The sequence below is a fragment of the Alternaria atra genome (assembly GCF_907166805.1).
Source record: "Alternaria atra isolate CS162 genome assembly, contig: 21, whole genome shotgun sequence".
In the NCBI taxonomy this organism is placed as follows: Eukaryota; Fungi; Ascomycota; class Dothideomycetes; order Pleosporales; family Pleosporaceae; genus Alternaria; species Alternaria atra.
Window position 1 is genome coordinate 3,236,815 of NW_025091319.1, and position 26,841 is coordinate 3,263,655.

Consider the following 26,841-nt stretch of genomic DNA (forward strand, 5'->3'; position numbering starts at 1 on the left):
GTATCTACAGCAGAAGGGAAATCTATTATGGATATCATTTACAGCATAGCAAATACAGTCGCGCACAAAGACAAAGCGGCCATCAGCCCTGCACTGACCCTCAGTCCACTCGCCGCATCCTCTGCACCCTCACCCTTCTGTCCTTCCTCAAATCCATCACCCAAGTATAGAGCGCCAAGCTCGGTCAAGCCGCCATCATCATCGAACAGCGCCACGCCATCGCCGGTCCATTCGTTTGCATCGTCTGTTCTGAAAGCACCGAACCACGAGTATCGTTCAACGTAATCCAGTTGGTCAAGATATGGCAGTGTCTGATTCATCATGCCCACAGTATTCTCCTCGTCTTGTTGTGGGAGCGCCATCTCGGTAACCCAGAGTTTCAGCGGCTGATCTCTTGTTGAATTTGTGTTGTAGAATTCGTCCAGGGTACCTAACCAGCCTGCCAAACCGTCAAAAGCACCATACCAATGTACAGCAACAAAGTCCGTTGGGCATCCGTTTTCAGAATCGATTTCATAACAAGACTCATTGAAGCGTCGTAACCAATCGAGACCGTTTGGACTACCCGTGGTACTTGGGTGGCTGATCAACCAGTTCCTGCCCCCACTGTTACCATTCCGGAAGGGGACAACGAAGTCGATGTATGCTTTCGCGGCGTCTTCGGGACTTATGCTGCTACCACCACTTTCTTCGGTACCGTCTGGTTCGTTGAAGGATAGAAGGTGCTTGCTGCTTTCCGGCGAGCTTCGTATGACACGTTCGGTTTGGCTGTCTTCAGTGGCATCTATGCCATGAATCATAGGGACGAACTCTAGGCTATCCGTCGGGATAAGGTCGCTGTTTGGATATGGAGACCAGTTGTAGTACCATGAAATTGGCGAGTTATCGGAAGTAAGTAGGTGGTTGTCTGGTACATGCGAGTCGCCTATGAACGCAAAACCGCGTTTCGAGTCTTGCGCCCATGCTGCTGTGGCGAATATGGCGAGGAGAGAGGCGCAGGATGGTCTTTGCCGCCTGTAGCGAGTAGATTGGTGTAGCCGGGCCATGGTAGTATAGTAAAGATTGGAGATGCAGTCACGCACGTGAAAAACGGTCGCCCTTTCTAGTAAAGAAACAGATCGGTAGAAAAAGACGTTGAATGACGGGTAGATCCTAGTCTATACATGACTTCTTATCTTTCGGCGCATTTTGTGGCGAGGTACATAACCATGCCTGGGCTTGCTGGGCTTGCGTCATTGATCGTGGGAAAGTTGGCCAGGGCAAATGAAGCAAGGCAACAAAACACAACTGACTCGAAACAGATGATATAGGATTCGCAACAGACATCATATCAGGGGTTCGTGGCATGCAAGATTAGCTGGCCGTTGGGTGTATGCTTTGCTAGCATCGTAAGCTCGAGATGCCAAAGTTCCCCAGTACGCTAGGGTCGATTGGGGCTAGCGTGTTCTGGGTCCAGTCAGCCCTAGAGTGGAAGGAAATTCTGCAAATTCAGGGTCCATGGCCTGCAATGCATGTGGAAGTGGATTTGGACAACCTTGGAAGTACTCTTAGCTGTGGAAAGAGACTCTTTCATTTTGGAGTTGTGCCCCAAATGCACCCCAAAGATATTCGCTGCATGTTACATCATTGTAGACATGAGATAAGTTGTGAAGAATACCTTCGTAATGAATTTTAGATACAGCTTCCAACAAATCGAGCTTCTTCGTAGCACGGACGGCATATGAAACCGCTTAAAACAAGCACCACATCGATCAGCAAGCGCTCTGTTCATGTAAGTGTCAAGCATACGGGCTATCAGTATCGTGAACACAACTTTGGAAGTCTCGGCTTTGAACATTTGGGAACCAGGACGTGGCCCTATTTATTTTACGGACCAGACACCGCAGAAATCGAAGTGCCATATCATGCATACATGACGAGTGTGGAAAGACCCTGAATATTCATCGCTCATTGACTCCCAAACCGTGCCCATGCCTTGACCGTTTTCTTCGCCGAAACATCATCTCCTTCTGCTTCCTCTACTCCTCAGAGGCAGTGATGGCCTTGCGGACGGCGCGGCCACGCTGCCTGGAGTTCAATCGGCGCTCGAGGGTCTCGGGGGACTTCTGGACAACTTCGGCGGCCTCGGTGAGGATGAGCTCAATGTGGGAGGGGTTGCTCATGTACGGGTTGATCTAGACATGTTAGAGGGGACTGCGACTATAGACCCAAGTGTACGTACACGACCGTGAGCACGGTAAGTGCGCCTTCGCTGCTTGGGGGCCTGGTTGACCTGGATGTGCTTGATGATCAGGTTGCTGGTGTCGAGACCCTTGGTGTCGGCGTTGGCCTCGGCGTTCTTGAGGAGACCGATGAGGATCTCAGCGGACTTGACGGGCCAGCGGGCCTTGGAGACACCGAAAGCCTTGCCTGCTCAAGTCAGCCCATGTTCCTGCAATTGCCAACATCGGCTCTGTTTCCAACGCCCAAAAGATAGTCCTCCACTACAATTTTCCATGTATCCCTTGTGCGAATCGAGTGTAGGGCTACTCACCCTGAGCAGTGCGTCCAGTGCTGCCGGCGTACCGCCTCATGGGGATAGCCTCCTTGTGCTCCAAGACATTTCCGAGGTAGGTAAGGGCGCGGTCGAGCTTCCAGCCGTTGACAGCCTGAGCAGTCTCGCGGGTGTTCTTGAAGGATACGCGGAGGTAGCTGCCGCGGGCGCGAGCAGACTTTGCGCCGTCAATGGAGGAGGCACCGTAGCGAACCTGCAATAATTAATCCCATATTCGATGCGTGCAGGTTGGCACAGAGTATCGCGACGGTAAACGTACCATTTTGTCGAGATGTGCTGTTGTTGTTAGTAGTCTGGCGACGTGAAGGTAAATCGAAAATCCATTGTGGTTCCCGGTGCATTCGCTAAGGAATAGTGGGCCGCTTGTGCTTTCGACACGTGATTGGCCGCGCAGATTATGGCGCTAATTAGAAAAGTTTCAATGTGAGCTCGAACTTCACTTCGAAGCTCTTCAGCATCCATACCGCGACATACCGTATCCACAGCCACTTCAACGCGCACAGTCAACGCGCATCTAGTGCAACAGATCACGCAGAGGTACTTTTGCAAATATCCACGACCCTCTATATCAAAACTAACTTTGCGCAGTAGCTTTCGCATTCCATCACCTACTCCAACTATTCCGACAATTCTAAGCAATGGCTTTCACACCTAGGTACGACTTGCGCACACCTCGAATCTTTATCGCAATATGATTCATGTGCGAATCATCCCATATTGAGCGATATATCATCATATAGACACTAGCTGTCTTGATGTTTACTCGCTCAACATGCGCATTTTGTCTTGCGAAGAAGCTCTTTTTCCCTGAGTCGCACCTATGCAAATCGCACCCTAAACATACTCGCTATATTATGCTATGGCGCAAGCACAGCATAACATATAGCGAGTACCGCTGGGGCGTTTTCCAGCTAGGGTGCAACTTTGAACATACCCGCTTCTCCGTGCTTTTATCCGATCATTCATTCGCAGCGCAGCTCTAACTTTCAACAGAGGCGGTCGTGGCGGCGGCGGCGGACGTGGTGGAGGTGGTGACCGTGGCGGTCGCGGTGGCTTCACCCCCAGAGGTGGTCGCGGTGGATTTGGCGCAGGTCGCGGCGGCGGTGACCGTGGCGGCCGTGGTGGTGCCCGCGGCGGTGGTCGTGGAGCTCCCAGAGGCCGTGGTGCGCCCCGAGGAGGTGGCCGTGGCGGAGCCGGAGCCCGTGGAGGAGCCAAGGTCATCGTTGAGCCGTAAGTACAGCCTGCTCAAGTTGCGCAATTCACCTACTAACCATTTCTTCAGCCATCGCCACGCAGGAGTTTTCGTCGCTCGCGGAAAGGAGGATCTCCTTGTCACCAAGAACTTGACCCCCGGAGAGTCCGTCTACGGCGAGAAGCGCATCAGCGTTGGTGCCAGCACTGCACCCAAGGACGGCGAGACCGAAGCCCCATCCAGCACAGAGTACCGTGTCTGGAACCCCTTCCGCTCCAAGTTGGCCGCTGGTATCTTGGGTGGTGTCGACAACATCTACATGGGCCCTGGCTCCAAGGTCCTGTACCTCGGTGCCGCTTCAGGAACATCAGTCTCTCACGTTGCCGATATCGTCGGACCAGAGGGAACCGTTTTCGCTGTTGAGTTCTCCCACCGCTCCGGTCGTGATCTTATCAACATGGCCACTCACCGCACCAACGTCATTCCCATTGTCGAGGATGGTATGTTACTTCCCCAATCTTCCCTCTTGACAGCCCGCTAACATAGTCAACAGCTCGTCACCCTCTGAAGTACCGCATGCTCGTCGGCATGGTCGACTGCATTTTCGCCGACGTTGCTCAGCCTGATCAAGCCCGTATTGTTGGTCTCAACGCCGGACTCTTCCTCAAGGTCGGAGGTGGTATCGTCATCTCCATCAAGGCCAACTGTATCGACTCTACCGCTGCCCCCGAAGCCGTCTTCGCACAGGAGGTCAACAAGCTACGAGAGATGGGCATCAAGCCCAAGGAGCAGCTCACCCTTGAGCCCTTCGAGCGTGACCACGCCATGGTTGTTGGTGTTTACCAGCGTTCGCAATAGACGGAATGTGAGCTGCAATAGGCTGACGGCGCTTTTCTGATTTCAACGATGCATGCATGTGGTCATATACCTGTACTTTGACGGAACTTGGTGTTCTCAGGCGTCAGGAGGGACTTGGTTGTCGTGTTTTGATAAAAGATTTATGGATGCGATTTGAACGTTCACTAAAGGTGCCGATTGCACCAACATGGTGATATGTTCCTCATGTCCATGACTAATCCTCGCTCTTCCTGCAATGTCTTCCTGGGCAGTGTCGCTTGTCTTCCCGTCCTCCAAGATATCGCGCGACCATGTTCGAGACCTCTGAGAATGTCATCACGTTTAATTGGAAAGGACAAAGTCCATGCGGTACTGCCATGAATCTTTTTCATTCCGGCAGGTACATTCAAGACATCACTGATGCTATAGCAACAAGCGGTTCTAGTATATCCCAGGTTACTCTGCTCAGCATTGCGGTCGTCGTCCAAATTCACATCTCTGGAACATCCAAGAAATACAATGGCTGCAACCTCACTAGCCTCACATACATCTTCGGTAGTGTCTACCTCTAGTACACATACTCGCATGTGCTTCAATCCGCATAGTAGCCTTGCACGTTAGTGACCTAGTCTTGTGTTGCCTCCTCGCATTACCTGTCAATCAGATTGGTAGGGCTTCTATGGACAATTCTGACTCTCTGCAGTGCTGTGGTGTGTTGTTCGCTGGCGCTGTTCACCTTTTGATTACTGGTGAAATTGGTCATGGGGAGGAGGAGCGTCCACAGAAACATCGTTCGCGCCGAGCTGGACAATATAGAGTGGCTTGGACTTGGCCTTGTGCAGTGCACGAAGGAGTCAGTTTCTTATTGTATGCAACACTAGAAAGGGTCCTGAAGCTCTGCTCTGTGATTTTTGTTACAAAATTCATAGAATATGAGAGATTGTATCCCCTAGATTAGAGTTCCAGAATATCGGTTTCCGATTTCACGATCTCTTGCAGCGCCTACCGTGGCGACACACGAAGTGTTGAGGCGTGACGTCAGACCAACGTACTTGAACAAACAACACCTACGCAAAGTTCACCCCCGCGAACACGTCTCCAAACCAAACGATACGAACCTCACACTTCAAACTCCTCAAGATGGCAGCCCAAGCACCAGCACCAGCGCTATACAAGAACATCATCATCTCTGGCGGAGCCCGAGGTATTGGTCGAGCATTAACTCGGATGATGCTCGAAGCTGGCCATCACGCCTACATTTTCGATATCGATGAAGAAGAGCTCGAGCATACTACCAAGGTTCACCTTAGGCAGTACTACGCCGACGGTAGACTTGGTTCGGCGATCTGCGACCTTCGCGACGTCGAAGACATCCGTGCCAAAGTCAAAGAGGCGGCCAAGTTCTTTAATGATCGCATTGATGTCCTAATAAATAACGGTGGTATCGCAAGCCCGCAGTGGAAGGATGGCAAGACCATGGAGGACCCCTCGACTATCGATGAATGGAAAGCATACATCGACACCAATCTTACTGGTCCCTTCGCCATGTCTCAAGCTTGCATCCCGTATATGAAAGCCCGAGCATCTGATGTCGAACACGGCGCGCACATTCAAAATGCGAACAACTCCAGCCCGGCAGGTCCATGCATCATCCACATTGGCTCCTTCCGTGCGCATCAGTCCGACCCAAATCAGGAGGGCTATGCTTCAAGCAAGTCGGGTCAGCTTGGTTTGATGCACTCGATGGCGATCAGCCTAGGCAGCCTGGGTATTCGAGTCAATCTCATTGCACCTGGACGCATCAAGGTCGCACACGAGAGCAAGGAAGGTGACGAGAACGGTGCAGACTGGGCAGGTCAGATCAGTGAGAAGGATGTGTCTGACCACCCGACAAATAGAGCTGGAAGGCCAAAGGACATTGCCGATGCTGCACTGTATCTCATCGAGGCAGGTTTCGTTACTGGACAGGATATCACTGTCGACGGAGGAGCATTGAGGAAGAAGAATGCTTAAGTGTGATAGCAGGGAAGTGTCTGAAGGGGTGTGTAGCGACAACACAAAAAACTAAAGGATGATAAGCAGTAGCATAGTTCGTACGAATAATGATACCCAACGAGAGCAATGTCTTTTCCGAGACGGAGTGGTGAACGATAAGGGAGCAGCAAAGCGATGCGGAACCAATCCGCTCGGCTTAATTCGCACGGGCCTCTATTCGCCTAAAAATCATTGACGCATCGCGACAGAGTGACGCGCATCATTTCGACTCATTGAATGCGCTCTTTCTTTCAACAAGCTGTACATGGTTGCTTCTCGTGTTTTCTCTTCTATTCGTCAAGTTGGCTTCCAAACTTAGCGCCACGGAGCGAGTTAAGACCATTACGACTAATGTCCGGTTCTTCGCATTGCGCCCACGTTACGGTCGACTTATAGCGCATACAAATTACGCTGCCTTTACTCTCCACTCAAGACCTACCCCTCTAGCGAATCGATCTCGCGTTTTTCCCCGAGCTTTTGCAACCAGTAATCCCCGCTATTCGGTTCTCGATGTCTTGACCGATCTTGCATCTGCACACCAAAAGAACACCAAGGCCCATGATCTGGCAAAGCCTAGAATACGCACACGTTTAACATATCGCGGTCAAGAACTGGTCGGGGTGAACCACCAAGGAGCGCAAGCCCATCCACAAGCTCAATTCGTACCAAATTTACGCGAATCCGCGCAGCTACCGATTTTCGAAGCATCCGAACTCGAGAGAGTACAAACAAAGGCCTCGGCAGATAGTGGTGAAATCATCACGAAAGGAAGGGAAACCATGTCGTGTAGCGTCGAAATCGTCACGACGCCTACGGCTGATACGCCAGGCACAACGCTGGTACTGCGGACGCCGAGCAAGCATTATGTTTTCGGTAACCTGGCAGAAGGTACTCAACGGGCAATGGTGCAGCAAGGTACACGCCTGCTGAAGGCCCAGGATTTCTTCTTGACGGGAAGAGCAGAGTGGAAAAACATGGGCGGATTGATTGGCATGATGCTCACATTGGCTGACTCGAGTACGAGCTCTTATACCACAGCCATGGATATGTTTCGTCAGGGTCAAGAGCGAGGAAAGAAAGGTGAAGCACCACCAAAGCCGCACTTCGACATCTACGGACCACCGAACCTAAAGCATACACTGGCAACATGTCGGAGATTCATCTTCAGGAAGGGCATACCTATCAATGCGACCGAGTATGTCAAACAGTCGCCTCAGAAGGACGAGAATGGTGCTATAGTTCCGACCTGGCAGGATGCGAGCATCAAAGTTTGGGCCTTGTCAGTATCGCCTAGGGTCTCTGAATTGGATACACAAGCGGAAGCGGAACTGGAGAAGCGGCGACAGCACTTCGACACACAATTGAACACGTTTGACGCTTTCCAGGCTCCTGAAAACGAGAGCCCGGAAGACCGTGAAGTAAGATACGGCCGGATACGGACAGCGACCATCAAGTACATGTTCGATTCGAATTGGAGAATGGACACGCTTGTAGAACGACACATCTCCGAGGTAGAAATGCCTGCGGCCATGTTCGTTCGTAATCCCGACACACACGGATACGAGCCCTACCAAGGTCCAAAGCCGGGTGGCTCAGATCCTCTTCCCAATATCACAGTCTGGACTCGGACGCCGTGGCCTGGCGCTATTATTCTGGCCCTTCCACCGACTAGGCCTGCGCCAGAGTGTGTTTCGTACATTGTGCGGTCGCACCCATCCCGTGGCCAGTTCGACGTTGCACGCGCGAAAGCGCTAGGCGTCAAACCGGGGCCTGATTTCGGAAAACTCACGAACGGCCAGTCGGTTTCGAATGCGAACGGCGAGATCATAACCCCAGAACAGGTCATGGGAGCTGACAGGCCTGGGCAGGGTGTTGCTATCCTGGACATTCCCTCAATTGCGTATATTGAAAGTATCCTTCAGCGAGAAGAGCTTAGCTCTCAAGAAGTGATGACCGGCATTGGAGCTATCGTTTGGATGCTTGGTCCAGGCGTCGCAGGTCATCCGGCTCTTGTCGAATTTATGAACAAGATGGACAGTGTAGAACACGTAATATCGTCCATAGATACTGCGCCTAATCGCATTGCAAATGACTCGGTAGCAGCACAGGCTACGCGTCTTGGACAGATCGACCCCACAAGATATTCCACGCCTGTGTTCGACAACACCACTCTACCCCAGAAAAGTTTATACAGGACTGATCCGTCAGCATCATCGCCATCGCCATCGCCATCGCTCAACGGAGCCATTGCTGCTGATCGAGGCATGTCCTTTACACTCATGCCGAAGTTTGTTTTGAAGAAGGATACTGCTTCCAAGCTCTTCGTTCCCAACGACGTACGAAGCGAGACTCCACCTGAAGTTCTTGAGCTGGCCAAACAAGCCCAAGCAGCCGTGCAGGGCAACCGCGGAGACATGCGCATGTGGAGACAGCTACTTGCGCGTCCTGACACCGAGGTGACGACCCTCGGAACAGGTTCTGCCTTGCCGTCTAAATACCGTAACGTGTCTGCCACTTTGGTACGGGTTCCTGGCATCGGAAACTACCTCCTCGATTGTGGAGAGAACACATTGGGCCAACTTTCAAGAGTCTTTCCCCATGAAGAACTTGTGGATATTATCAAGAATTTGCGGTTAATATGGATCAGCCACCTGCATGCCGATCACCACCTGGGTACAGCAGCAGTGATTCGTGCTTGGTACCAGACAGTACACGATGCTGTTCCCAATTCCCAGCCCCTCGATACTTCCGCGAGCAACATAGACACCAACGCATACGGTCTTTCTGTGATATCACACAGTGGTATGCTTCAGTGGCTCAACGAGTACTCCGCAATCGAAGACTTTGGCTACAGCCGGATTCTACCTCTTCAAATCACCGCAAATGAAGCTCGCAAGAGCTCGACGTTATCCATACTAAATTCGTTCGGCAAAAACGTGTCTGAGAACCCTATTGTACAAAGAGGAGACTACGAGCGACTATTTGGGTTCCAAGACATACAAGCTGCTAAGGTAGCACATTGTCATGGAGCCATGGCTGTTTCGATGACTTTCCCGAGCTCACCATCAGATCCTGAAGGTGTGAAGCCACTCAAAGTCAGCTATTCGGGCGACTGTAGACCAAGCTACCACTTCTCCAAGATCGGAACCGACACCACAGTTCTCATTCACGAAGCAACTTTCGACGATGAGTTACAAGGTGACGCAAAGGCAAAGAAACATTCCACCACCTCCGAAGCACTTGGTATCGGAGCACAGATGAACGCTAAAGCTGTTGTGCTCACACATTTCAGCCAGCGATACCAAAAGATTCCTGTCCTACAGACCGTCACCGACGGCGAGGAAGAAGATCCTCTACTCAACCCCAAAGAGGTCGCCGAAGACGTACCCATGGAAGACGAAGAAGCCGAAGTCGACCCCACTATCGAAAATGCAGACAACATGGACATGCACCCCACCATCCCTTCCTCCACAGCCCTTGCGCCAGGACCCGCGAAACCGATCCCCTCCCTCACACACGAAACCTCCTTTTCGCTCCGCGAGAATGCGCGTGTCATCAAAGTACGCAACAGGGACATGAAGGTCGCCATTGCATTCGACTACATGCGCGTCAAGATTGGCGAGATATGTGAGTTGGAAAAGTTCAATGACGCATTGAATGAACTACTCGTCAAGGATGAGGAAACAGACAGTGCACTGGAGGGAGCTACGAAGGGAGCGAACGGAAACGGGAAGAGGGCAAGTGAGGATGATGGTGAGGGCAAGGAGGGCAAGGGAAAGAAGAAGCAGAAGAAGCAAAAGGAGAAGAGTAAGCGGAATAACTGAGGTACGCTGCAAATGCTGTACACGAGTAACGGCATTTATGTACAATATATATAGAAAGCATACTGTCTGATATGTGTCTAGACTAGCCTAAAAGAAATCGTCGCACAATCCTCTGAACAACACGTAAATTGGTCTCGTTGCGTTCACCTTGGATGCGATGCCGGCATCCCCAAACGCCGTGGTACACTGGGTATCATGCGTAGTACTCCTCGAATCAAAAAGGAAAGGTTTCTTAGTGCAATCTGTGTGATCCCACGATCCTGCCCGTACACGCTGTAATCTCTATGAAATGATCTGTTTACCAAACAGTAGACATGGCCAATAGGTCAATCATATTCCTTGTCTTTCGGCACAGAGTTTTGTCTAGCCTCGCCTTGGTTATCCCAGTTCCCATCGGTACTTCCTAGGAGCATCTTGAAAACATTGCCGGTAGACGGCTCTGTATCAACGATGTCTCTGGGGACATGGTAGTGCTTCAATCCATCGTTGTCAAGAAAATCCAGGCGTTTTTTTCCAGTCTCATCATCTCCAAAGCGGATGAACTCGATGCCGACATGTTCCAACCTACCAGTCTTCCATAGATCATCGACTAGGCGGGTGATGTGGTCCTGAACAGTTGAAAGACAATCTTCACCCTGCGACCACACACCGTCCGTGAGAATATAAATGTTAACTGCAGGCTTTTCTTCTACTCGTAGGGACCAAGATGACCGTGTATTTGGCTGGGTGTGATAGTAGTTTGGGAGGATCTTGTTGAGTGCGATACCCATTTGACACTGACCACCAGGTATTACCCTTTCGAGGTTTCTGATAAGTCTTGTACGGTGCCTGTGACGGCCGTCGTACTCACAACTGTTAGCAAACCGTAACTCGATACCGTCTGGATCCATGTTCTTGACTAGATACGCTAGAGCCTCGAAGACGCTTTTGGCTTCTTCCCAATGTTGTTGCATCGATGCGGAGTCATCAACGAGGAAAATCTAGTATGTCTTAGTTAGCAAGATTGCCACAACCCACTCATACATGTTCACATACCTGATCTCGGCCGTGCAGTCTTTTTAGCCACTCCTCGCCTTTCAGCGACGTCTTCTTTGGGTTCAAGTTCCTCCTGCGTATGTAATCCAAGATATCATGAATAGAAGCTACAGGAAGAGCTGTCTGACCGACGGGCGCACCGGACTGCGGAACAGGGCTGTTGGTATTAGTTATTGGAGTCTGTTGCGAAACATGTGCAGTATCGTGAGCCGCTGCTGGGGGACTCTGCTGCCACACCTCTACCTGTCCAACACTCGAGGCGCCGGAGAACGGGCGAGAATGCGATCTTGCACTGAACGTTGCACGTCTATCTGGAGGACGATCTATTAAACTTCCTTGAGATTCATGGGGCGACTTCATGGAAGGTGAGTCTGTATCCAAGCCCAGTCCAACTGGCATGTCAGGGGGCAGACGACCAGGCATGGAGCGGCGAGGGTAAGCGGTTTTTCCTGGCGGGTTTGGATTGACACTGTAGCCTGGTGGGGTCGCCAGCTGTACAGCTCGAGTGAGATCATCGTAAACTCTCAGCGCATCTGGTCTTCTTGAATAATCTTCGAGCATCATTCCACCAACGATATGAATGACATGGGTGACAATATTATCGATATTGGTCCGGCGTGAGTGGCAGGCCTCTTTATGCATGACTTCTACAGCAGCGAGCACTTTCGTAGTATCATGGAAGCAGCCGCTATAACCTGTGTTTCCGAGGGATGGGATAGCCGCAGTTGCGTCCACTCGCCGTTTGTGGTAGTCAATTAACCCTTTATGGCCAAATACGGACCAGACCGCGGCCAAGCTGATCACACAAGCTAAAGCCCAAATGTCTTTGGCTGGGTGTGCTTGTTTGATGCTTTGTTGCATGAACCTGCTCGTCTCACCACGGAAGTATTCGGGTGCACCTTGAGAGTATGTCAGCCCAGGGTAAATCTGAGCATCCATGATAACATACTGTACATCTTTGTGCCATGTATATCGCGAATTTGTGTCTCATCGTACTCATTCGCCAGTACGAATCCGGTGAGACCAAGATCTACCAGTTTGAAAGAGACGTTATATGGGCTGTCGCTGTGCTGCTCTGATACCAGAATATTATCCGGTTTGATATCGTTATGTAGCCTTCATAAGTCAGCTTGGAGCGAGAGTCAAAAAGGTATGTAAGTTCACACCTACCCCACCTTGTACGAACGATGGTCGTGCAAATCGGGAAGATGGTGTATACATGATATCGGCTGTATAAACTGTATGAAATTTGTCCAGAACTCCAAAATCTCGTTCGCCGTCGTTGGCTCCGACGTGTGTTTGAAGAAGTCTGTAAGGGTGCCGCCGCCGATGTATTCACGTAATATATTACAGGTATTACCCTGTATCCACGAACCATGGAAGCGAGCCATGTTCTGCATCGCATGTTGGCCACTTGGGTGACTTAGTAGGGTCCTGTAAGCCTCCACCTCGTTGTTATATAATTTGATATTGTCCGAGTGACACGATTTCAGGATGAAGACGTTAGTAGGGGGGTTGTCGAGTTCGCCCTTCGCGCAAAGCAGTCAGCCACTTGCTACATATACGTGATCATTAGAGCGCGCAGAGAGTTGACCTACTGGAAAAAGGTGGTTGTGTTCCTCAAACAACTCCACTTTGAAGATAGTCGAGTCCACTCCCTCTTTTAGCTTTTCTTTCCTCTTGAACGGCACGACCGTATGCTCGTGTAGCCTCGTATCGTTCAGCCGGTTATGCACGAGCCGTTTCGCGCAGAATTTCCACTGCGCATCGTAAAACTCGACGAATAGAACTTTGCAAACTTCTGGCAGTCCATCGCGGGTAAGGAAAGGCAGTCTTTCGTCTGCTAGGTGGTCGTGTTGTACGAAATTCCTTATGTAGGGGCCTCGATCTATCGAAAGAAGGATTGAGAACACGGCCAGGTATCTTTCTCGGATAGCATGTTCATGGCTGGGCGAACATCCCACGTATAGCAAGAGCTTTCGCAGTCTGTCTGTAGTAAGGTAGGTTCGGAGTGCGCGTATCGAAACGATCGGTCGTGTGTCTGTGGGCGGACATTCACCCACGGCGAACAATTTGCACTTCTCTACGTGCTCGAGGAAATCGGAACGTTCGCAGTTGGTGCCGGACGCCATAGTGGTCGTTGGAGATGATGCGCAGTAGGTAGTCACATTCGATGTGAGTCGCGGCGAGTGTAGGAACAAACTGAAGGAGAAGCAGCTCGTATCAAGCTTAGAAGGCCAGCTGAAAGTGAGGTTGAAGCTTCCATGAGTGCATGCCGCCAGGCTGAAGTTAAGGCCTAGGGAGCTACTCCACGGTCGTTCGCTAAGCAATGCGATCAAGACGGAAACCCCGGTGCCCCACCAAAAGCTTCAAGCCACAATCTATCCGGACCTGCATCACGGCAGCCTCGTCCTTCGTTGAGCTTGCCGTTATCCAGTTGGAACTATATCCTCTTTCCTATGAGAGATGCGACGACAGAAATGAAAGTCATCAGAGACAACAGACGGTGGGAAAGGGAAGGATGGCGAACGACCGACCAGCATTGACAGCTACAGCTACTACAGCTACGAACCTGCTACGAGTCTATATTGACGAATGTAATCGGATAGGTGATCGCAACAAGTGGTGATCAATATTCTGAGGATTAGACGGCAGAATTCGTCTTGCTCGTGGGCGTGACGTTGGCTTTAGGTCGAACAATTTAACATGGCGTGGAGCCGCCAAGATGCACCGGTCCACTACTGACCATGGCTTGCAACTCAGATTTGACACGCTCTCAGTTTCTAGTGGCTTTTACAACAACCTTTATCACTGGACGCCCGACTGGGTCGTTACATGAAACCACGTCAACCTTTAGATGAAGTCGTATCTATGGCAGGCTTCATGGTGCGAAACAGCATGGACAATCTGATCCGAGTGTTACACAGTTCGAAGCAATTTTTGGAATCTATACGTCTAAAAAGAAGAGGAGATGCCGCTCCTTTGTGACACACTCTTGGCCAATCTAATGATTCAACAACCCTGGAGATCAAGCCTCACCAACTGTTTCGGACCGATCGTTCGGTCTAGTTTCTCTTCTAGCCAAGCAATAGATGACGTACCACGCGACGAAGGTCATTGCTGTCGCAGGCAAAGCAACCTGCAAGTATAGCTTGAGACCCTGTATTTGTAAGTCTTGTCCACCATCTTCGAATTTGAGGATGTCGGTGCTCATAAAAGTCTGCATAGAGTCAGTAGATGTGCGGACCCAAAGCACCATACCAATCACTTACAGCGATGAAGGTTGCTGGAAGGAAGAAAAGAGTCACAGTGGTGATCACCCTCATTGAAACTGTCTCTTGCTTCGTCTTCATAGCAAGGTCTTGCATCTTCAAAGTCATCGTCTCCATGCGAGCTGCGGATTCTCGGGACTCTTTTGCGTAGAATTCGCTAGCTTTGGAGCTTCGATGTTGCAATATGCCGCTTACCTGTGTAACACTGTATCAGTACATGCCTACTGTATACTGTTCTCTTTTGGGCTTCTCATTTCTGAGGTGTGCGTGATGGCCGCACTACTGCTGACAGCTGCGACCTCTCGTATGAACTGGATAGATCCAGTCTAGATGTTTACCAGAATAGTCCCCAATCCAACGATGAAACTTGAGAGTACAGTACTTACTAAGGTCTTTCGGTCAGCCAAGAGGTGTAACAGTGTCTCAGTCCGCGACTGCAGCATGCGTAGATCTTTCTCGACCCCGACTACGCCTTTACCAAAGTGATGAAGGCTAGTCCTACAGTTATCACGCACTTCCTGAGGAAAGTCTTCATGCTTTGTGAGTTCGTCGTAATGTAGTCTCAGTTGTTCAAGAATCTCTGTGTTCAGCTTTAACACAAGCATAGCTTCCTGTGCTTTCTCTTCGATGTATTGTATATCTTGAAGATTTCTGAACGTAAATATATCGGGTGTCTTATCCAAGTCACTATCAGAAAAGGTGGGGGGCAACTGTGGGGGCGACAACCTCTCTGGCGATGATAGCAGCTGCTTTTCATCTCCAGAGACTGGACTGTCGTTGGCTGTATCAAGGTGCCAGGGCCGTGTCAGTGATCCGCGAAGATTGTTTACAGCTGAGTTCCATCGTCTTGCCTTGGGAAGAGAGTTGACTGTTGGTACCGATGTCCACAAGTTGCCAGACTGGTCGACATTACCCGTTGGTGATTGTGTGTAGGGTTGTGGGCTTGATCGCATAGTACTTGACCGGTTCGGAAGTCGTGCTGTCAAAATCGGTGGTAGCGTGAAAGATCGCGACGGGGGACTTGTTGGAGACATCTGTGATACGTTGTGAAACGGTCCTGCATTGAGGCATGGACTCATGATATTTGGGAGTAGAGGCGATGACAACGGCGTAGGAGTTTTCTCAACTTGAAATGCCAACACCCCTCTTGTTAGTGTTTGCAACTGATCTTCGAGATCGTTGATGTACCATCGCCAGTTCTCGCCGGACCAGTTGCATAACAAAAGATGCGTCTCTAGTGATGTTGCAAACGCATCGCCACAACACTTGAGAGATTTCCCGTTATTTGTCTGCCTCTCGGACGCTTCCGTCACACGATTCTTGATATCTTTATTTCCTTTGACGATAATCCAGGACATTCGCCCACTCTCCACGTCGAACGTATGATATACAGCACACTGGCGGATAGACCACGGTAATTTTGACTGACTTTTTGATGGTTCTACCGACCTTAGGTTGTAGCAAAAGCGAATGTCTCTTCCTGAGCGATCTAATCCGGGCAGCGCACAGGCCTTGTCGTACGAAGCCAACCGGGATTCTTCTCTCAGCCCACTGAAATGGAAGTCTTGTGCATGCTCCCTTAACCCGAAAGGAAACACAAAGTCCAGAAACGAGGGGATGACCTGATAGAATGTGCACAGCAAGCTGAACATATCGTGCGTGATACGCAACGGTGCCCGGCTTTGGCCTGCTGTTAGAAATCTACCATCATCAGCTGAGCCTCAGAAAACACAACGTCCACGTACATGAACCGACACCTTGGATCAATAGCCTCAGCCTTCATTGATTGTCTGAAGCCCAATATGAGTTCCAATTCGCGTTGATCCTGGATGCATGCCGGGCTATAGCCTTGTGCATGCTTAGCAGATTAAACCCCAGCTGGCAATAGGCTGCTTACGATGATCTACTTCATGGTAATCGAGAAAATCAACCGCTACTTTCTTGTCTCGGGAATCCCGGAAGAGGTCTTTGGATTGAGCTTCAAGTCGATCAAAGTATCCTGTCGTGCTGTGTGTGAGGGCGCTGCGCTGTGTAAGGTTCTTAGGATAGTCCCTGAACTCTTTGCAGGATAGAACGAATTTATCCATTGCGACTATATCAAAACTAAATGATAGGTGCTGAAAAGTTTGTCCCCAAGGGATTTGGGTGAGCCAAGTTATATAGCATCACCGGAGATGATCACAGCCCCAAGTCCCGAGTCCGGTGTGTTGCCCTAGACGAATGCCACCAAATCCTGCTAAGCCCCGCGTACGAGGATGTCTAGCATGTAGCCCCACGTTATCTTTGCCAACATCTTTCATCAATCATCTTCCCATCGCCGTTTTTTAAGTTCTGCTCGCTGATCCTGGAAGCACGTTAGGATCTGTGTTAACATTGGGTATTGCGAATCTCTCTCATACAGGGGTTAACGATTTAGGAATCCAGAATCTGTACGTCCCGTTGACGACCTGCAAACCTTGCTCAGCCTATGCCCTTGCAAACTTCTGCAAGTCTTACTTCGATGAAAAAATTATATGACCCATACAATTCGGTTAGGTACGCTTGCAAGTCCGCCTGGTCGAGGCGATAGTCTGAAAAAGTATCCCACACGTAAGACATTGAGTACGAGGTATACGGAGGACAATGGGCAGTTTTCGGGCGTGACTGAATTTCGGGCAGATGGACAAGGAGGCGAAACCGGTGAAGAGCAGTGCAATCCTGAGGTACAGTCTAAGAGCCTATGTCCTTCGCGCATCTACGATTGACAGATATACATCAGGCTGGTATGTTCAAGGGCTTGCGGCTCTGCTCCTCTGGAATCATCACATTCCCCCAAAGGCAGGCCTCAAGGCTGCCCATACCATTCGGGTTGGTTGAACGAATAGTATGATCTAGGCGTAATTGCTCGATGCAAGTCGTCATGTATGCACCTGTAACGTGGGATCACGGGGTGACATGCAGCAAGCCATTACTGGTCAGATCATGGTTCCGGTGAATGTCAACACTTGAGTGCCTCAGCCATCGTTCCTTAGTGTGCGAGCCCGATTGGCGAAGCTCAGTACGAGCAGCACGGGAGCGGGGGCGAGCGCCATGTGGTCATCTCAGCAGGTGTCGGGGCAGACTTTGGACTCAATTATGCCTACTTACATATGATGACATGCATAAGCGGCACATTACCTCGTTCGGGCATGTCCAAGATGCAGCACATGCAGTCTACGTTTTGCGGTTTACTGCCTTGACATAGCCCTCGAATCACAGGGTTTTCGACCGGGCTGTTGTAACAACAAGTTTGGCACCGAGGTACTCTGAAGAGATCAAAAATCAATTCAGGAATGGATCATGGATAGTAGGAGGAGAGTGGTATGGAGACGTAGATTGATGCAGCCGTGTGCGGAGGATGTCCGTTATGACGGAGCTACCTAGGTACCCCGCTAAGAGTCACTGCCCCACCAAAATTTTGGTACTGTCTTTGGCTTGTGAACGGCGCACATATCGCCAGCCATTTCGATATTTTCTTCAGAGGGAGGCCTGCCTAAATTTCTACTGAACAAACCCGTCAGGATGTCGAAGCCAAAAGATTTGCGCACACTCATCGACCTCACCAAAACCACGCAAGCGCTCCTTACGCACTACCAATCTTCCCTCGCGCCCACCAAAGATGCTGCTTCAAAGCCCGAAACCTCAACGACCGAAATCGCAAACCCTCTCGATGTCATCAAAGCGTCGACTACACTCCTAAAATCGCACACGACTACGCTGTCGCTCCTTCTCATAAATCCACCTCTCACGCCCTCGGCGATCATAGCGAAGATTGGCGATGTGAGTTCAGGCCCACTGAACAGCATGGTGGCTGCGGCCTCATACGTACCACGAGAGGGTCAGAGGGGTGATATCGGGAACATAATGCGCACGGAAGTCAAGGCGCAGGTACGGAGGCTGCTGGGGACATGGGGAGAGGTTCTTGCTATGATCTTGAAGATGGCAGAGCAAAGACGAGATACGCAAGGTAAAGACAAAGGCCCGACAGAGAACGAGAAGCAGGAAGTCTTGTCTTCCACTGGTGTATTATGGGATGCATGTGACGCGTTATTGAAGTTATGCGCGGATGGTGTTGTTGGACTGGTGGCCAAGAAGGCACAAGAGCTACGAGCAGTATTGCTCGATGCGATTGAAGAGCTGAAAGAGTGGGGAGAGGACGTTGAAGACGACGATGATGAAGCAGAAGGCAGTGAAGATGAAGACGAGGTCTTTGGCGCGTCGAACAAGATCGGCAAGGATGACAAGGTGTTGAAGGAACTGCTAGACACTAGTGTCAAGAAGCTGAAGATGGTAGGCATGCTATACCAAGCACTGATTAAGAGGAGGTTGAAAACCTATCCTGCGTCTTCCACACTCGAACCGACTGCAGCCACGAACGGCACCACCTCGGCACCCTGCAAGAAGCTTGACGAACTTATGAACGCCCTCAAGACGATACCCGAAACGGTCGATGACATCGCGGGTGCATTCTACGATCTTAACGAAGACGAGGCGAAACAAACTCTAGAAAAGTGCTGTGGCGAGGCTAAGAGCGCGATCGAGCTGGTCAAACAGAGCTGGAATGGTGAAGACGATGAGTTCACGGCATGGTCTGGCAAATGGGTGAGCGCGCTGGAAGCTGCCTGAACAAATCCGAAACCACTTCACAACCTTTCCCAGCACAATATCGGAGAAACGACGATTCAAACGAACGAGACGGTATCAATTGCGGACTAACGACGGGTATGTGACCGCTCAATTACAAAATCTTAAATGGCCAAGATGCCCCATCTCGATATGGTATCCTCCCTGCCAGACCCTGATTCATTTCTCTACAATCCGAAAACAGCGGCCATACCCATGGCGACGACACCGTAGCTGGCAAGCTTGCCGGCAGCAGCGTTCTCAGTCTGCTCAGCGGCCTGGGAGCCAGTAGGAGAGGCAGAGCCGCTCATGGTGCGGCTTCCGCTAACCTGGCTGGTGGATGCGGAACCGGTAGCGGCAGCGGAACCAGAGGAGGGCTGTGCGGTAGGAATGTTGGAGAGGGTTACACCAGCGGCAGCGCAGAGGGAAGAGACAGCAGGGGCGAGGCCTGGATTATGTTAGGTATGACCATAGGATGGAAGCATATAGAGGTATCAACGTACTGGCAATCTCATTCTGCTCGCATCGCTCGGGCGCACAAGTGAGGAGAGAGTTCTCAATGGCGGAACGGCCGGTGGTGCACTGGCAGTTTGTGTCTGTGACGCCGCAGTTGGAGCCAGGGAGAGCGGCTACGAAGCAGGGAATCTGTTGGTCTTTGTGTTAGTTGTTGATGGTCCAACAAACATGCGCTGATGCCGGGCTCAGAACATGTGGAGCTTCCTCATTGCGATTGCCGAGATCTCATCGGACCAGCAATGACCATGGGGAATGCAACTTACAGCGCACTGCGGGATGCCGCTCAAATCTTGAGCACCAACGAAAGCGAGCGAAGCCGCGACGGCGAGAACGGTAGCTTGGAAACGCATCTTGATTATATTGTGTAATTGACTGTGAAGGACTTCGGAAAAGTAAAGATAGACTGTAGGTGAGGTATTCGAAGAGACGGGTGAATGAACAGGGTTGAGCGAAGGACGGGGGAAAGAGGGTCTATGTACTGGTAAAACATGTAACGGCTGCCCCGACTTATTCTGGTAACCAATCCCTAGGTTCAAGCTTGCTCCATAGGACAAGACTCGTGGAGATTAACATTGGAATACCCGAAGATCGACTCAGGGATTGCCGCAGTTTGCTCCTGCAAGCTTGGTTGCCCACTCCCCCTCCCTTCTTCTCAATGTTCCTTGATCTGCACGATAGATTTATCTTGGCTACACCATTGAAATGGTCATGTTTTGTCGAGTTATGATGACCGGACTGTGAGCAAGAGCCTCGCATAGGCGTGTGACGTGCCTCGGATGGAGAGTTAGGTAGCACTTAGAGTTTGGAATGGCGCCGAGCTTGCGGTCCTTTAGCGTTGGTTAGGTGGCGTGGTGGCACAGCAGTGGAGATGGAGTGAGAGATTGCGTCCTTGCTTTTTCTTTGCGTCAGCGCCACGGTGCGATTCTTTCTCGCCGGGCCAATCATGTTCGTTACGGAGTTGTGTCATTGGTGTTTTGGCAGGCCTGATGCTGAGGCTCGAGGCTTCGTTGCTGTAGATGTGCTGGGATACTGTACCTGATGAAGGAACGCAGCGTTTTTGTTAAGTCTCTCTTTCTCTCGTGCCCTGCATCTCCTCCATTGCTTTTGTTGCTTGACGACTGCTTCGGGCAACCTGCATTCGTTCGTGCGGCACCGGATACCGACCATGCGTTAGACAAAAGTATGTCGTCTTGGCATACGGATGGGGAAGATGCCGTCGACGGTTCGATTGGGTCAGTAGCGTAGTGCACCGCTACCGTAGACTAGATTGTACAGCATCCATCATCAATAGCTTATTCTTTCGCTGTACCACTTTGCGCTCTGCGAAAATCGTGCTTAAGCCACGAAGGATGAAGAGATTCCCTTGCGCAAAACTGGGGGTTCACCATTTGGGCGAAAAATTGCCGAGAAGTTATCGGTGACTTCCAGTTGGCTTCGGCAAGGGACAGCCACGCGCGAAGGATCCAAAGATGCAGGTACGCGATAAGCGGCATGCAGGCTTAGATCATCATCTCCACCCGTATCCCTTTTCTCCTCTCACACCAATTTCGATCTCTTCATCACAGATGCTCAATCTAGTTTGCCATCTCATCTCCTCCACCCTTCTTCACGACAATGATAGAGCTGCTCCTCCTCGTCTAGAGCCTATAGTTCTAGAGTCGCTTCTTGCAGCGACGATCCGACGTTCTCGATGTCATGCACGTTCCTGTCTGCGGCACCTGAAACATAAGGCTCGTGAGTCGCTCGCCCTTGCAGATCGGCAATTTCTCGTCTCATATTCCTTCTGTATGGTGATGGAATTATGCTTTTCTGAACGTGATGATGTTGACGCCGTTGGTCATGGATGTCGTCGGCAATGATGAAACCGGGAATGCGGCACGGTAGATGTACCAGACCAAACATTGGACGCGGGGGTTTCAGCAACTTTGCGACCGTTGAATCCTTTCCCACAGTCGACGCTGGCTTCGGATAGAGTGGCCGCGATGCAATTGGTCTCGAGTCATTTTAATCAATAGACTTCACACTGGAAAAGGCGTTGCTCATGGGTCATTTTGTGTGGTGTAATTTATTGTATTTAACACCATGAGATTGGCTGACGCAACTCCGGCAGCACATGCTGCACCGGATATCTAACGAGCCCATGAAAGGGCTGTAGTGACTAGCAATACATTTCGACTCCGATAAACATGCAATCCTCCGAGCCCAACTCTACTGAATATACTCAAACCTGTTTGATGCGATTGCCAACCACCAAGAACACCGTGTCCAGCCCGGTGAGGGTTGTAATCTAGCCAGAACCCTATCGTTGATCGTGAAAAGTGATCTTTGTAAAGAGAAGTTGCAGAACGGGAAGGTATATTGCTGAGCCGAAAGCCAAAAATAAAAAAGAGACCAAGGAAAGAACAAGGCCGTGGTTGCACATATGGCAATCCATGGACCGAAAGTAGACAGACAGGAAGAAGAGATTTTTCAAATGTGCCAAAGATTGAGACATGTTCGCTTTTGATCTCAAATATTGCGATGTCGACAAAAGAGTCAGATATCACACCAATGAGGGGGCCGTCTAAAACATGCCCCCCTCCATAGACTGTTGGGTAACAGCCGGGCCATTAACAGGACGTGGAGGCGAGTTGTTGCGTACAGCAAACCCGTTCTGGGGCATAGCTGGAGATGGCCCGAATTGGCTTTGTGCGTTTCCACGCAGACTCCTGCCTTCGCTTGACGCTTTGCGCAGCCTGCCTTTTGGTTGCTGGGACTGGTTCATCAGTCCGTCGGACGAGTTCGTGCGGAGGGGCTCGGCATAAGGAGCTCGTGGTGCCTCCATGCCAGGCTGTACAGCCGGATCGTAAGGTGATGGTCCTGTTGGGCTTTGGCTTTCACCGCGGCCAAATCCGAAACGTCTTCTCATAGGGTTGATGGGCGGAACGGGTGGTGCGTCGTTCTCCATACCATTCTTCAGAGAAGCACCAGCTGGGAGATTGATCGTGTCGATGGAAGAAGTTGTGGAAAGGAACACAGGCTCCGAAATCTCCGACTTCGCAATTGATTTCTTCCGTAGAACTCCAGTTTTGGTCAACGGCTGCACGGTACTTGGGTTAAAGGCAGTTACGTTGGGTGTGGTGGGGTTCGAGACAGGAGGGGTATGGTTGGCAGAGAATGGAGGCACTGGAGACGTTGGGTGCGAGAAGGCGTTGCCGTTTGCGTTGTTGTAGCCACCTGGAGACGGTCGGGGTGAAATTGGTATTCCCGGAGAGAACTTGCCTTGAGGAAGAGGGAGACGAGAGTTCTGGCCCGATCCAGCGTTGGTTTGGATGGGATGGAGATGCTTCGATTCGAAGTAGTTTGCTGCTGCAGTTTTACTGTTGCTACGTGATCGCATGCGACCCTGAGAATCCAGTGATGGTCTTTCAGCAGGAAGTGGAGGCGTGGGATGAGCGACGTAACCAGGAAGTGATGGCATTGTATTGAGAGGATACGCGCCACGAGATCCCTCGTTCATAGCCTGGTCCAGATCATCTCGGTATTGGTCAGGGCGGCTTCGGGAGCGGCCTGATGATGTTCCCGAGCTTGAGCGCTCTCGCGTTGAACTTCTCGTCGATGGTTGTGGAGATCTACCTGTTGGGCGACCAGTCCGGCTACTTTCCGTTGCTGATCGCTGGCGATGTTCCATTTCTCGTTGTGCGTCCTGCTCGCTTTGCTGCAGTACTCGAGACTGCTTTGGTCGCAGTGGAGGCACGTCACCTTGAAGGCCCACGAGCGAAGTGCTGCTAACGTTCACTGAAGTTCCTCCAAGAGCAAGCTTCCTCACTGATTTGTTCGAAACTTCAACTGTGGCGAACGATTCACGGCTCGACTTTGCACGGAGCATGTTCAAGGCAGTCTTCAGTCCGCCAGAAGGTCCGCCAGGTGCTGGACTTGTTGACCGGCCTTCAGCTTTGGCACGGAGGTTTTCCTGAATCAGACGCTGCCTGTGAGCGAGATCCCGCTGGAAAGCCTCGTGGTCAGCCTCTGTCTCGTTGCTGGCGATTCGTTCGTGGGTTCTTCGCGGGGTAAGGTCCCAAGGGGCCGCGGGGTTAGGTTCAGTAGCGCTCATGATAAGGGGTGCGGCACCCTGTCCATTGACCGGATCTTCGGAGATCATCCTGCCATTCTCATCGCGGTAAGGGTTGTCGATGTCATCCAAGTCCCACGGATTAGAATGGCTGTAGGTTGAGGGCGCAGGGGTGACTGATTCGGATCCTGGCTGGCGGCGTTGAAGGCCAAACTCTTGTGTATGGATGGCAAGTCCCATTGGTGGGCTCATCATTGGTGGACCTGGTTCGCCATAGTTCGAGGAAACATTGCTCATGTTGCGGAGGTGCTGTCTGATCATTCCACTAAGTCCGCCGTTGTCAGGACCTAATGTTGGGGAGTCAACCTCAGTACCATCCACCTTAACCGTTTCCTCAGGGCGAGGAGACGCTTCCTGTGTCAGGGCGGGGCTGTACGACGCAGGGCCACTCTGAGGAACCTCTTCCTCCGATGGCATTCGAGAGCGGAGAGCAGGATGCTCAAATATTGAGGGTGCGGGTCCAGTTGCCACGGGGAGATTGTCAAATCGGCGAGTCGACTCCATCGGACGAGGAACCGTCGGTTTGGGGGCTTCTTCCTCTCCATCACTGGAATCGGGGGAACTGAAGAAAGTTGCCTTGTTGCAGTTGTCTGGAGATGCTGCGCGCTGACGCGGGAGTTCTGGAAGGCGGTGAGTTGGTGGTGAGCTCGGTGTTGCTGGCCCTGTAGTCCTCATCTGGCTTGCGGCAGCTTGGAATCTGGAGAAAGCAGATGGTACTTGACTAGGTTCAGCAGTTGACTCAGGGCTCGACCGCTCCTTTGCATCACTCTCAGCTCGCTTTCGCCTTTGCTGTTCTGCACGCTCTCTCAAAGTGGGCTTGCGAGGCGGAGACTTTTCAACCTTGTGAGTTGGTGTACTACGGCCTTCGCGGTCCTGTTGCATATGGCGCAAGCGCTCTGCGTATTGCTCTTCACTAAAAGCCGCCTTGGGTTTGTTGAAAGTTCCCATAGCGGTGGCTTTGCCTCGATCATTGGGCTGGAGTGCGGCATTGAGAGCATGTGCCTCCTCACTGTCGCTAATAACGGGACTCGCCAACGCGGGCGATTGTGGACGAGCGAGGACAGGACTAGACGCACCGGATGAGTTGTTTCTGCTGACGCCCGGGTACTGGAGCGCGTTTGGGCTGTCGGAGCGGAATCCTGGTCCTCGAGCGAAGCGGTCGCTGAGATTGGTAGCAGACCGTGCTTGAGCTATGGGAACCGGTGGTGTTGATCGACCGGTTGGCGCACGTGTGCGTTGTATGGAGTTAAGACGGTTCATGGCTGTGGACTGTTGCTCTTGGATTTGCTGGTCGAGCGCCTGATCGTAAAGCCTCCGTTTCGTCGTCGATTTACTTAGATCGGGAGATGTCATAGGGGCGCCTGCTGGAGGGAACGCAGGAGAGGATGCTGTTACAGAGTTGGGACCCTGGGATGCTATCGATGTCGCAGCCGTGGACGTACGCGTGTTCACTGTGCCTGAGTTGGTGGATGACGAAGTCTCCCTCTTACGACTGAGCTCCGTAGGGCTACATGGCTCAGAGTGCTGGCCCTCGTCATTCTCCGCTTGTTGCCTCAGCCTGTCCTTTTCCTCTTGTCGGAGCCGTTGGTATGCTGACATATTGACGTCGTCATCGTATAGTGTCCGTCCAGTGCCCTTTGCATTACTGTTGGAGATCATGTAGATCTTTTGCCTTCCACCGAACAAGACGTTGCCCTCGCCAGGTCTAGCTCTGGTCATCATGCTACCGGAGCCGTCGTCGTCTCTGCTGCTGTCGAAGGAGTTGGTTCGCTCGTTTGCGAAGGGCGGTCGAATTGAGCCATTGAGGGAGGAGACTTCAGCAATATCGGAGAGGCCGCCAGGTACGAAGCCAAACTCGTGGAGGCGCGATTGGCGTTTCGGCTGTAGTACACTATCATCGCTGGCCTTGCCAATCTTGGAGTCTGGGTCGTCCTGCTCCTTCAACATGCTAAAGCGGGTGGACAGGCCGGGCATGATCAGACTTGTCCGGAAGTCATCTGCTTTGGGCAATGCGGCACTGAGGTCGAACTCTGGTTTGGGCTCCTCCTGACCCTTCTTGCCCTTCTTCGTCTTCTTTGCAGCGGCCACATCCTCGCCGCCATCCTTCTTCCTGTTCAACCAGCGGTTCATGATGCCCTGGTAGTTATTAGCAAAAATATTCGAACGCGGCATTGCATCAGGAGTAGGCGAGAGGCAATGGTGGGCGCCTTGGCAATGTAGACGAGAGGAGGTATCTTCTTACTAGTGGCAGCGATTAGACTGGATTATAGCGACGGTTGTGCGCTAACCAATCTTCACTGGAATTTCTCTGTGGAGGGTGGGCAGGCGCAGTCGAGCGATGAGTGGGGAAGGTGAGGGCAAGGCGACTCGGGCTGGGGGGAAAGAGCAGATGCGAACATGTAGTGGGGCTAAAAACAACAACGCAGTCGATCGGGAGCAGTCTTTTTTTTTTTTTGAATGTGTGTCCTAGGCACGGTGGAATGTAATGTCGGCTAGAGGCATAGGAGAGAGCCCAGGGCGAAAAGGAAGGCGTGCGGCGATTGCAGGCGGGTTTGGGTGCGGGCGTCTCTGGATGGCTGCAAAAAGTACAAAACAATAGATTATGACAAAAGTTAAGGAGCGTGTATAGCTGGAGACAACAGGTGAAGGAGTGAATGCACGCGCGCTGCGGAGTGCTGGCGTGGTGAAGGAAAGGAATGCAGAGAGCAGATCTCCCGATCGAAAAGATGCTTCGAGGAGCGGGTCAACGTGGGTATGCACTCTTTGGGCCTCTGGGGGAGTGACAAGCACACTCACATGGTACAAGGATCAATTTCCACTAGCCT

At 51.4% G+C, this 26,841-nt stretch overlaps 9 protein-coding genes across 9 annotated transcripts; 4 read left to right on the plus strand and 5 right to left on the minus strand.

Annotated features, from left to right (window-relative positions):
* Nucleotides 1-38: 38 nt before the first annotated feature.
* ALTATR162_LOCUS1488 (uncharacterized protein) lies at nucleotides 39-1,046 on the minus strand (the record flags this gene model as incomplete). Its single annotated transcript, XM_043309084.1, has 1 exon — nucleotides 39-1,046. The coding sequence occupies one exon, from the start codon at nucleotides 1,044-1,046 to the stop codon at nucleotides 39-41; it is 1,008 nt and encodes a 335-aa protein (XP_043165019.1).
* Nucleotides 1,047-2,018: 972 nt separating this feature from the next.
* Nucleotides 2,019-2,816, minus strand: ALTATR162_LOCUS1489 (uncharacterized protein; the record flags this gene model as incomplete). The annotated part of the gene is made up of 4 exons (XM_043309085.1): nucleotides 2,019-2,174; nucleotides 2,222-2,409; nucleotides 2,534-2,747; nucleotides 2,814-2,816. The coding sequence occupies 4 exons, from the start codon at nucleotides 2,814-2,816 to the stop codon at nucleotides 2,019-2,021; spliced, it is 561 nt and encodes a 186-aa protein (XP_043165020.1).
* A 376-nt stretch (nucleotides 2,817-3,192) lies between these two features.
* ALTATR162_LOCUS1490 (uncharacterized protein) lies at nucleotides 3,193-4,604 on the plus strand (the record flags this gene model as incomplete). The annotated part of the gene is made up of 4 exons (XM_043309086.1): nucleotides 3,193-3,209; nucleotides 3,548-3,784; nucleotides 3,837-4,246; nucleotides 4,300-4,604. The coding sequence occupies 4 exons, from the start codon at nucleotides 3,193-3,195 to the stop codon at nucleotides 4,602-4,604; spliced, it is 969 nt and encodes a 322-aa protein (XP_043165021.1).
* A 1,119-nt stretch (nucleotides 4,605-5,723) lies between these two features.
* On the plus strand, nucleotides 5,724-6,596 carry ALTATR162_LOCUS1491 (uncharacterized protein; the record flags this gene model as incomplete). Its single annotated transcript, XM_043309087.1, has 1 exon — nucleotides 5,724-6,596. One exon carries the CDS (start codon nucleotides 5,724-5,726, stop codon nucleotides 6,594-6,596), a length of 873 nt encoding a protein of 290 aa, XP_043165022.1.
* Nucleotides 6,597-7,396: 800 nt separating this feature from the next.
* On the plus strand, nucleotides 7,397-10,441 carry ALTATR162_LOCUS1492 (uncharacterized protein; the record flags this gene model as incomplete). The annotated part of the gene is made up of 1 exon (XM_043309088.1): nucleotides 7,397-10,441. One exon carries the CDS (start codon nucleotides 7,397-7,399, stop codon nucleotides 10,439-10,441), a length of 3,045 nt encoding a protein of 1,014 aa, XP_043165023.1.
* Nucleotides 10,442-10,767: 326 nt separating this feature from the next.
* On the minus strand, nucleotides 10,768-16,835 carry ALTATR162_LOCUS1493 (uncharacterized protein; the record flags this gene model as incomplete). Its single annotated transcript, XM_043309089.1, has 9 exons — nucleotides 10,768-11,421; nucleotides 11,477-12,375; nucleotides 12,426-12,592; nucleotides 14,578-14,696; nucleotides 14,749-14,917; nucleotides 14,974-15,074; nucleotides 15,135-16,449; nucleotides 16,494-16,596; nucleotides 16,646-16,835. The coding sequence occupies 9 exons, from the start codon at nucleotides 16,833-16,835 to the stop codon at nucleotides 10,768-10,770; spliced, it is 3,717 nt and encodes a 1,238-aa protein (XP_043165024.1).
* A 1,453-nt stretch (nucleotides 16,836-18,288) lies between these two features.
* On the plus strand, nucleotides 18,289-19,392 carry ALTATR162_LOCUS1494 (uncharacterized protein; the record flags this gene model as incomplete). Its single annotated transcript, XM_043309090.1, has 1 exon — nucleotides 18,289-19,392. One exon carries the CDS (start codon nucleotides 18,289-18,291, stop codon nucleotides 19,390-19,392), a length of 1,104 nt encoding a protein of 367 aa, XP_043165025.1.
* A 185-nt stretch (nucleotides 19,393-19,577) lies between these two features.
* Nucleotides 19,578-20,255, minus strand: ALTATR162_LOCUS1495 (uncharacterized protein; the record flags this gene model as incomplete). The annotated part of the gene is made up of 3 exons (XM_043309091.1): nucleotides 19,578-19,837; nucleotides 19,893-20,034; nucleotides 20,169-20,255. 3 exons carry the CDS (start codon nucleotides 20,253-20,255, stop codon nucleotides 19,578-19,580), a joined length of 489 nt encoding a protein of 162 aa, XP_043165026.1.
* A 2,213-nt stretch (nucleotides 20,256-22,468) lies between these two features.
* On the minus strand, nucleotides 22,469-26,146 carry ALTATR162_LOCUS1496 (uncharacterized protein; the record flags this gene model as incomplete). Its single annotated transcript, XM_043309092.1, has 2 exons — nucleotides 22,469-25,404; nucleotides 25,459-26,146. 2 exons carry the CDS (start codon nucleotides 26,144-26,146, stop codon nucleotides 22,469-22,471), a joined length of 3,624 nt encoding a protein of 1,207 aa, XP_043165027.1.
* Between the last annotated feature and the right edge of the window lie 695 nt (nucleotides 26,147-26,841).